Source organism: Pollicipes pollicipes, unplaced genomic scaffold (genome assembly GCF_011947565.3).
Source record: "Pollicipes pollicipes isolate AB1234 unplaced genomic scaffold, Ppol_2.1 Scaffold_7261;HRSCAF=8764_pilon_pilon_pilon, whole genome shotgun sequence".
NCBI lineage: Eukaryota > Metazoa > Arthropoda > Thecostraca > Pollicipedomorpha > Pollicipedidae > Pollicipes > Pollicipes pollicipes.
Window position 1 is genome coordinate 55,878,411 of NW_023597054.1, and position 9,405 is coordinate 55,887,815.

Consider the following 9,405-nt stretch of genomic DNA (forward strand, 5'->3'; position numbering starts at 1 on the left):
TGGTGTGCGGCCGTATGGCGGTGTGGTCACTGTGACGGTGTCGGGCCGTGTCTGGTGCGCGGCCGTTTGGCGTTGCGGTCACCGTGACGGTGTCGGGCCGGCGGGCCGCAGGTCTCGTACGACGAGGAGCGGCTGGCCGACGCGTACGAGCTGATCGGCGCCACGTTCGTGGACGAGCTGCGCGACATCCCCACGGCGCTGAGCTACTGGCGCCAGGCGCTGGCCATCCGGCACCGTCACCCGCGCCGGCCCATCGTCAAGCGCCGGCTCGCGCCCAACAAGGTGGGAGGCGTGGGCCATAGGCATGTCCAGATTTATAAAGTGTTGGAGTGGAGGTACGTAATTGGAACGTGGAGCATTGCTGCGGCTGCTAGCTGACCGTCCGCTGTCAGTGGTCACGATCTCTGTGTGCTGCAGTGTCACCCCCATTTTGTCGACCTTGGACTAGCCTCTGGCATAATTTTAAAGATGTTCACTGTACAAAAGTTGAGCCGATTGAATGCGACATTCCGTTCGAGGTCTTCATATTCCAAATAATCCCATTCTTCTTCCATCCTCGGAGACGCCTGTGCGCAAAAAAAAATGTTTATTTTCAATGCATTCGGAGCGGCGGTGGTGTAGTGGTTGGGTGCTCTGGTGGGATGCCCTGGTGCTCCCTGGACCTATCAGTCCTGGGTTCGGGCCCCGACCACAACACCGCCTCATCCCACATGGTGCCTTATGAAGGCATCCCGTTTCGAAATGGGCCTGGGAGTCGGAAAACGTGAGGGTCCTATCATTTTTATTATTTTATTCCTCCAAATTCACATGGGGAACGTGGGCCTGCACTATCAGTTCATAGCAACGTAGTTCTGACATAGGTTTGCAGTTATGTAACTTTGCAACCCTTTCGCAAACCTGAGCATGTCTTTGTCGCCGTATGTATCAATGACTTGCGTAAACTGTCGTGTGGAGTGCAAATCTTTGCATGCAGGTACCGATAAGTGTCCATGGTGCACGTGCATTGGCGAACAGCACGGGATCTCGCACTTTTCGGAAACTACGCCCCCCAAACCCTGGAACCGCCGTGGCCACGCTGTTTTTGCGAAATTTCTGAAACCATTATCATTGTGTAACTGTTTTATGCACCTGGCTCTATCGGTTTCTCCTGAAAACGCAAGGCAGTGCGTTTACATTTAATCGCTGCTTATCGCCATTGCGTTAAATCACTAAATTTCACTGGTGACCTTTCCCATACAAATGCCTCAAATGGCCTAAAACACGTGACATGTACCAGAAAAGTTGACAAAATGTTTGGAAAAGATCCGAAAATTTCAACGACCTATTCCAAGCCGTTCTGGAGAAACTGGCGAAAAACAGCGGGGCGCGAGCGGAGGGGTAAATCCGCCCGCGCGTTTCCGGAATAGGGCAAAAGGAAAATCTGGCAGCCCATCGTGTCGCCAGTTTGCATTCAGTACCGGGCGACTAACATAGAGTGAGAAGGACGTAAGTCCAAGGAATTTGTGCCGGTCACTCTATCTTCCAAGTCACTTCAAAGCCCTATGTCGGAAACTACGGAGCTAGCTTTACAAGAGCGCCCAAAACATCGGGGTTAGCTGCGGGTGCCATTTTCGTCAGATTCATATTGAGCGGGCGCTAAGCGTTCACAAACAAACAAAACAGTGCAGACCCCATCCCTCGCAAAGCCATCTCATGGACGGCCTCGATTTTTAGCTGTCTTTTTTGCACCTTTTCACATGCGCCATCAAACGTGCAAGGCTTTCACTCTCCTCGCTCGACCAGAAGTGATTTTTAAAACCTTGCGTATTTTCGCTAAGTGTGTCACTTTCATTGTGACTGCATTTGTTGTTAACACATATTTTCTATAACAAAGCTCGCGTTCACAAGTGCTTTGGCAGGTGTCGGAGGTGTTCCCCAAGTGCTGTTACGCTGCCAGCGTCAATGCCCGTTTTCTGTGGGGATATTCACGTCTGCTATTACAATGGTCGGGGAGGGTTATATCCTACAATTGACCAAAACGTTGCCAGAGGACGCGCGTAACATTTGAAAGTCATTTGATTCCTCTGCGCCAGTACTATCAAACACGGACGGGTTCACTCTCCTCGATCACCTGCAAGTGATAGTAGACGGTGTCGTATCTTTACTTAAAGACTGTGCATTTGAGTTTTAGCACCGTCACTAAGTGACACAAATTGTCTAAAAATATATCATTTATACGGTGGGTGCCGAATGCGGGTGCGAAGGACAAACTGCCAGTAGAAGTCTTCAAGGGCATAACGTCCGCCCACCTTTCAGTAAGGTGTGTGAGTGTCATCGAACAGCATACCAAAAACCTATCGCAGACGCGCCCGACGTTTGAGGGTCGTATAGAGCTGCGCGTCTGGGAGACCAGGGGTACAAAGTTCGGTTCCCCTCGTTGCCCGCCCTTTCTACTAGAGGCAGGCAACGTCATATTACGTCTGCAGCTTGGTGCGTCGCAAAGCCCCGATGAAAAGTGTTGGTGTGCGACCAGAGGAACGGCACTAAACTGTCGTCTAGTGCAGTGGCAGATTCTGCGTGCTCAGTCTCCGCGCCTTCAACGGAACGGCGTTCTCAGGTGTACCTGTACCAGCAAGAGTTTCAGACACACGAAGATTTGGACGACCTCAGGCCGGACTGGGACGCGGTGAAGATCCAGAGTCTCATCATCACCGAACGGGTGCTGGGCGTCACTCATAAGGTCTGTCAACCTCTCGGCGTCAGGTGCTCGGATCTCTACGTATATATCCTTTTCCAGCTGCAGATATGTGGCCCATGTGCTGTGCGTAACCTGCCCGTCCGTGGTCGCGTGTATCAGAGCCGCTGTCCTCAGACTACCCCACTCCCAGCCATGTGAATCAGGGCTGCTGTCCTCAGACCGTCCCACCCCCGGCCGTGTGTATCAAGAGTGCTGTCCTCAGACCGTCCCACCCCCGGCCGTGTGAATCAGAGCTGCTGTCCTCAGACCGCCCCACTCCGGCCGTGTGTACCAGAGCTGCTGTCCTCAGACCGCCCCACCCCGGCCGTGTGTATCAGAGCTGCTGTCCTCAGACCGTCCCACTCCTGGCCGTGTGTATCAGAGCTGCTGTCCTCAGACCGTCCCACCTCCGGCCGTGTGAATCAGAGCTGCTGTCCTCAGACCGTCCCACCTCCGGCCGTGTGTATCAGAGCTGCTGTCCTCAGACGGCCCCACCCCGGCCGTGTGTATCAGAGCTGCTGTCCTCAGACCGCCCCACTCCCGGCCGTGTGGATCAGAGCTGCTGTCCTCAGACCGTCCCACCTCTGGCCGTGTGAATCAGAGCTGCTGTCCTCATACCGTCCCACGCCTGGCCGCAGGACATGACGTTCCGCCTGATGTACCGCGGCGCCGCCTACGCCGACTCGCTGCTCTTCCAGCGCTGCATCGACCTCTGGCTGTACGCTCTGCAGCTGCGCGTGCGGCGCGACCGCGTGCTCTTCCACGAGTCCTGCTTCACGGCCCAGGTCAGCCGGGGTTCGTGCTCGCACGACTGGTGGGCGACGCGTGTTGTAAGCACACGCCTGGGTGCCCTGGGGCAGGCACCAGTCTGAAGTCGGCTGCGACTGCCTCGACCCTTCCGCCTGGTGGTCACCTTCGCCTGGTGGTGGCCGGAGTGATGGCGGCAGTCCAGCGGACGTGGTCGGAACGTCGGGCCGTATAAGATGATATTGACCATCAATTAACGCGCCCGGCCGCGGGTCAAAGGGCGGCAGGGTTCGCTTTTCCACCTTAAGGTGCAGGCATGAGAGCGTGTGCAGTTGCGTATGCGTTGGCTGGAGATGATCGCCGCTGGTGGGCTGACGAGTGTGTGGCACAGTGCTGGATGTGACGACGAAGCCTTCCGGCCGCTGTGCCGGGTCACAGGCGGCCTGCACCCGATCGTTGGCGCCGATCTGCTGTGCTCTGCGAGCCGCGCCGCACGTGTGGCGTGTGCCTACGGGGCCGGCTGATGACGCGTGGTCGCGGCTACAGGCGCTGGTCCGGCTGCTGCTGGACGTGCTGGAGCGGCGCGGCGCCGGCCTGCCGCTCGACGCCCTGCAGTACAGCGACGTGGCCGATACGCTGGACGTGATCGCGTCCCAGCTGGCCGAGGCCGTACGCCTGGTGCGCGTGCGACCCGTCTACCAGCGCCAGCAGAAGGACTTCGACGTGCTGCTGATGACGCTGGCGCGCCTGGTGTACCTGCTGCTACACGTGCGCACGACGGCGCACCAGGCGCAGGCGTGGCGCCGTCAGCTGTACGGCGTGCTAAAGCTGCACCCGCGCACCTGCGCCGACGGGAACTCGCTGCTGCATCTGGCCGTCTCCAACGCCAGCCAGCCCAAGTCGCAGTTCGACGAGGCGCAGGTGGGTCGGAGTGCTGCGTGGCTGGGCGGACGAGGCGCAGGGTGGGTCGGAGTGGCGCAGTTCGACAAGGCGCAGGCAGGTGGGAGTGTCGCAGTTCGACGAGGCGCAGGTGGGTCGGAGTTCGGCGCGGTTGGGCGGACGAGGCGCAGGTGGGTCGGAGTGCCGTAGTTCGACGAGGCGCAGGTGGGTCGGAGTGCTGCGCGGCTGGGTGGACGAGACGCAGGGTGGGTCGGAGCGCTGCGCGGCCGGGCCGACGCGGGCCGGTCAACCGCGCGCTGCTGTCGACGACTGAAGGTGGCGCTAGTGCCGCGGCGGCCGACCGCTGCTGCTCGTGAGGAGTGACTCCATCACTGCATGTATCTGCTTGGCATGCGCATCTAGTTTGGCAGACCGACAAAGGCCAACAGCCACACGCGTTTCGACATCCGCTGTGTTTCGTGGGTGGGTGCCGTTGTCGTTTTGCGTCTGTCAGCCGGTCACTCCAGTTTCGTTACTGACGTTCGCTCTAGGGCGGTGCAGCGTAACTGACCAGCGATGCGTGGCAGGTGGCGGCTCCGCCACCGCCATCGGTGACAAACCCCGTCCGCCGGCAGCTGGACATCTTTCCCAGCGCCGAGGTGGCGGCTGTGCTGCTCGAGTGTGGCGCCCCGGTGGACGAGCCCAACGACGCGGGCGTCACTCCTCTCCTGATGGCGGCTCGCGGACCCGCCTACCGGCCCAGTGTGAGTGTCTGTACACTGGCCCCGCCTACCGGCCCAGCGTGAGTGTCTGTACACTGGCCCCGCCTACCGGCCCAGTGTGAGTGTCTGTACACTGGCCCCGCCTACCGGCCCAGCGTGAGTGTCTGTACACTGGCCCCGCCTACCGGCCCAGTGTGAGTGTCTGTACACTGGCCCCGCCTACCGGCCCAGTGTGAGTGTCTGTGCACTGGCCCCGCCTACCGGCCCAGTGTGAGTGTCTGTGCACTGGCCCCGCCTACCGGCCCAGTGTGAGTGTCTGTACACTGGCCCCGCCTACCGGCCCAGTGTGAGTGTCTGTGCACTGGCCCCGCCTACCGGCCCAGTGTGAGTGTCTGTACACCGGCCCCGCCTACCGGCCCAGTGTGAGTGTCTGTACACTGGCCCCGCCTACCGGCCAGTGTGAGTGTCTGTACACTGGCCCTGCTACCGGCCCAGTGTGAGTGTCTGTACACTGGCCCCGCCTACCGGCCCAGCGTGAGTGTCTGTACACTGGCCCCGCCTACCGGCCCAGTGTGAGTGTCTGTACACTGGCCCCGCCTACCGGCCCAGTGTGAGTGTCTGTACACTGGCCCCGCCTACCGGCCCAGTGTGAGTGTCTGTACACTGGCCCCGCCTACCGGCCCAGTGTGAGTGTCTGTACACTGGCCCCGCCTACCGGCCCAGTGTGAGTGTCTGTACACTGGCCCCGCCTACCGGCCCAGTGTGAGTGTCTGTACACTGGCCCTGCCTACCGCCCCTGTGTGTACCTGTACACCGGTTCAGTGCGTCTGTACACAGTCTCAGTGTGAGGTCTGTGTGCAGTCGTTGGGAGATATTTGCTCTGATTCAGTGTGAGGTCTGTGAACGGGCTCATTTGTGCATGCTCTTAATGTGAGGTCTCTGCACGAGTTCAGTCTGAGGTCTGTGTGATGTCTGTGTACGGGCTCAGTGTGAGGTGTGTGCACAGGTTTAGCGTGAGATCTGCGCACGGGCTTAGTGCGAGGTGTGTGCAAGGACTCGGAGCGAGTTGTGTGCACGGGATCAGTATGAGGTGTGTGCATGGGCTCAGTGTCTGATGTCTGTGCAGAGGTTCAGTGTGAGGTCTGTGTATAGGCTCAGTGTGAGTTGTGTGCACGGGCTCAGTGTGAGGTCTGTGCACGGGCTCAGTGTGAGGTGTGCACGAGCTCAGTGCGCGGCATGTGCACAGACCCATTGTGTTTGTCTGTACTGTTCGCCGGTCCGATGAGAGTGCCGTATGCAGGCGGCACGCGCTGACCACGGTATGAAAGATCTGTATCGCTCACCCCATCCTCGCGGCGTCGGCGTGGCGCCCTGATCTCCGATGGTCTGTGGTACGACGCCACCCCAATGTCCGGGCCGTCATGTTTGCCGTTTCTACGCGGCGTAGCAGGCCGTGCGCGGCGGCCGGCTTACGGGGCTGACCGGTGCGGCCCGGTGGTGTGCAGGTGGTCTCGCTGCTGCTGGCGGCCGGGGCGCATGTGGACCGGCGGATCGGCTCCGGACACCGGGACGCGGCGCACACCCTGCTCGACGCCGCCGGACACCGCTACTGCCGCGTGCAGCACGCGCCGCTGCGCTGCCTGGCGGCACGTGTCGTCAGCCGACACGTGCCGCGTGCGGCTGTACCTTACGACCTGCGCTCCTGGGTCGACCAGCACTGAGCGTGTCGCTCTGGTCGCTCTGCCTGTCTGTCTGTCAGTCTGTCTGTTTGTCTGTCTGTCTATCTGTCGGGTGCGGTGACCACGCACGATGCACTGATGGATGATGGACAGGAGACGCAGGGGCTGGGACTGGACACCGTTGAGTACATGCTGGATGAGTTCGCAAGATCAAACAATTCTGCGGCTCGAGCCAGTTTGGTGGCGCGAGACAGCGGTGGGGATTTCAGACGCATTAGTGGGTACTTTTTAGAGTAGGCGGCCAGCGCGTCTACTGTTTATTGACGCGGTGACTTCACTGAATGTGTAACTGGAGGGCCCCGCCGATGGTCTGACCAGCGGGCAGTGCCACCGATGGTCTGACAAGCGGGCAGTACCGCCGATGGTGTGACTAGCGGGCAGTACGACCGATGGTCTGACAAGCGGGCAGTGCCACCGATGGTCTGACCAGACGGGGAAGCCCCGTCGGGCTGCTTTCTCGACGGCCAATGATGACCGCCCGACGCCAGATAACAGGGTTGCTTACAGCCACTGGAGCCGAGTGTTCACGCGATAGGGCAGGATTGTCTGCCAGACACCTACAACTGCAGCCGGGCGGTCCCTGGAGCCAGTGTTCACGGGACAGGACAGGCCGTCTGCCCGACGCCGACAGCTGCAGTCACAGACTGCGCGCTGCAGGCGCTCCACTTCACGCGCCCCCCCCCCCCCCCCCGCGCCCCCGTGTGCCTCTGGTGTGACCGTCGACTGCGTGTCGTGCGTTTCCGTCTGCTATGAGGCCAGCGGGCTTCATGTATGGCGCCGACTGCATGTTGTTGGGCTATACTGGGCGGGAAGTGCTGCTTGGTTGAGCTTTACTGGCCTGGAATACGAGTCAGGTGGTTGGGTCAGGAGTCTGCAATGGGGCTAGCGAGGCACGCAACGTTGGCGGGGAATGGGTAGACCCGGGCGCGAGTTGCCGAACTGAAAGCCAGCGTCGAGCAGTGGGTGGATCCGTGGATGAGATCAAAGGTTGAAGGACTGATGTCGGGGTATTACCGTTGCTGGGATATGGAGGACTGGCAGTGGTCGTGATTTGGACGCCGAATAACACCTGTCTTGGGGTATGCTGAGTCGGACTAGTCCGGCTTGCGTGACCCCGCCCCCCCCCCCCCCTCCGTTTCCGAATCCGCTGGGCTGCAGGTACGGTGGTTCTGCCCACTGTCTTGTGATTGATTTTAGATCAACACGTGTAAAGGTGGAGACCCGAAGTGAAATCCGGCGGCCAGCGTAGGCGGTGTTCCTCGTCATCGTCAGTGGAGGGACAGGGCTGGCGGGCGGCGGTCAGCGCGGTCGGTGTTCCTCGTCATCGTCAGCGGAGGGACAGGGCTGGCGGGCGGCGGTCAGCGCGGTCGGTGTTCCTCGCCATCGTTAGTGGAGGGACAGGACTGGTGGGCGGCGGTCAGCGCGGTCGGTGTTCCTCGTCATCGTCAGTGGAGGGACAGGACTGGTGGGCGGCGGTCAGCGCGGTCGGTTGTTCCGTCATCGTCAGTGGAGGGACGGGGCTGGGCGGCGGTCAGCGCGGTCGGTGTTCCTCGTCATCGTCAGTGGAGGGACAGGGGGTGGGCGGCGGCTAGCGAGGTCGTGTTCCTCGCCATCGTTAGTGGAGGGACAGGGCTGGTGGGCGGCGGCTAGCGCGGCCTTGTTCCTCGTCATCGTCAACGGAGGGACAGGGCTGGTGGGCGGCGGCTAGCGCGGTCGGTGTTCCTCCCTCGTCATCGTCAGTGGAGGGACAGGGCTGGTGGGCGGCGGCTAGCGCGGCCGGTGTTCCTCGTCATCGTCAACGGAGGGACAGGGATGGTGGGCGGCGGCTAGCGAGGTCGGTGTTCCTCGCATCGTTAGTGGAGGGACAGGCTGTGGGGGCGGCTAGCGCGGCCGGTGTTCGTCATCGTCAACGGAGGGACAGGGCTGGTGGGCGGCGGCTAGCGCGGCGGTGTTCTCGTCATCATCAGCGGAGGGACAGGGCTGGTGGGCGGCGGCTAGCGCGGCCGGTGTTCCTCGTCATCGTCAACGGAGGGACAGGGCTGGTGGGCGGCGGCTAGCGAGGTCGGTGTTCCTCGCCATCGTTAGTGGAGGGCAGAACTGGGTGGCGCGGCGGTCAGCGCGGTCGGTGTTCCTGCCATCGTTAGTGGAGGGACAGGGCTGGTGGGCGGCGGTCAGCGCGGTCGGTGTTCCTCGTCATCGTCAGTGGAGGGACAGGGCTGGTGGGCGGCGGTCAGCGCGGTCGGTGTTCCTCGTCATCGTCAGTGGAGGGACAGGGCTGGTGGGCGGCGGTCAGCGCGGTCGGTGTTCCTCGTCATCATCAGTGGAGGGACAGGGCTGGTGGGCGGCGGTCAGCGCGGTCGGTGTTCCTCGTCATCAGTCAGGGAGGGACGGGGCTGGTGGGCGGCGGCCAGCGCGGTCGGTGTTCCTCGCCATCGTCAGTGGAGGGACGGGACTGGTGGGCGGCGGTTAGCGCGGTCGGTGTTCCTCGTCATCGTCAGTGGAGGGACGGGGCTGGTGGGCGGCGGCCAGCGCGGTCGGTGTTCCTCGTCATCGTCAGTGGAGGGACGGGGCTGGTGGACGCTCTGGCGACCCGGCAGTGCTT

At 61.5% G+C, this 9,405-nt stretch overlaps 1 protein-coding gene across 1 annotated transcript in view; it reads left to right on the plus strand.

Moving 5' to 3' along the window:
• m-cup (ankyrin repeat protein mann-cup) overlaps positions 1 to 7,474 on the plus strand; it is a 13,147-nt gene extending 5,673 nt beyond the window's left edge. The window contains exons 4-9 of the mRNA XM_037235776.1: positions 112 to 282; positions 2,597 to 2,719; positions 3,355 to 3,501; positions 4,010 to 4,384; positions 4,978 to 5,106; positions 6,570 to 7,474. Of these exons, the coding sequence (XP_037091671.1) occupies positions 112 to 282; positions 2,597 to 2,719; positions 3,355 to 3,501; positions 4,010 to 4,384; positions 4,978 to 5,106; positions 6,570 to 6,785 (1,161 nt within the window). The 3' untranslated portion in view covers positions 6,786 to 7,474. The remainder of the gene's footprint in view (positions 1 to 111; positions 283 to 2,596; positions 2,720 to 3,354; positions 3,502 to 4,009; positions 4,385 to 4,977; positions 5,107 to 6,569) is intronic.
• Positions 7,475 to 9,405: the final 1,931 nt, after the last annotated feature.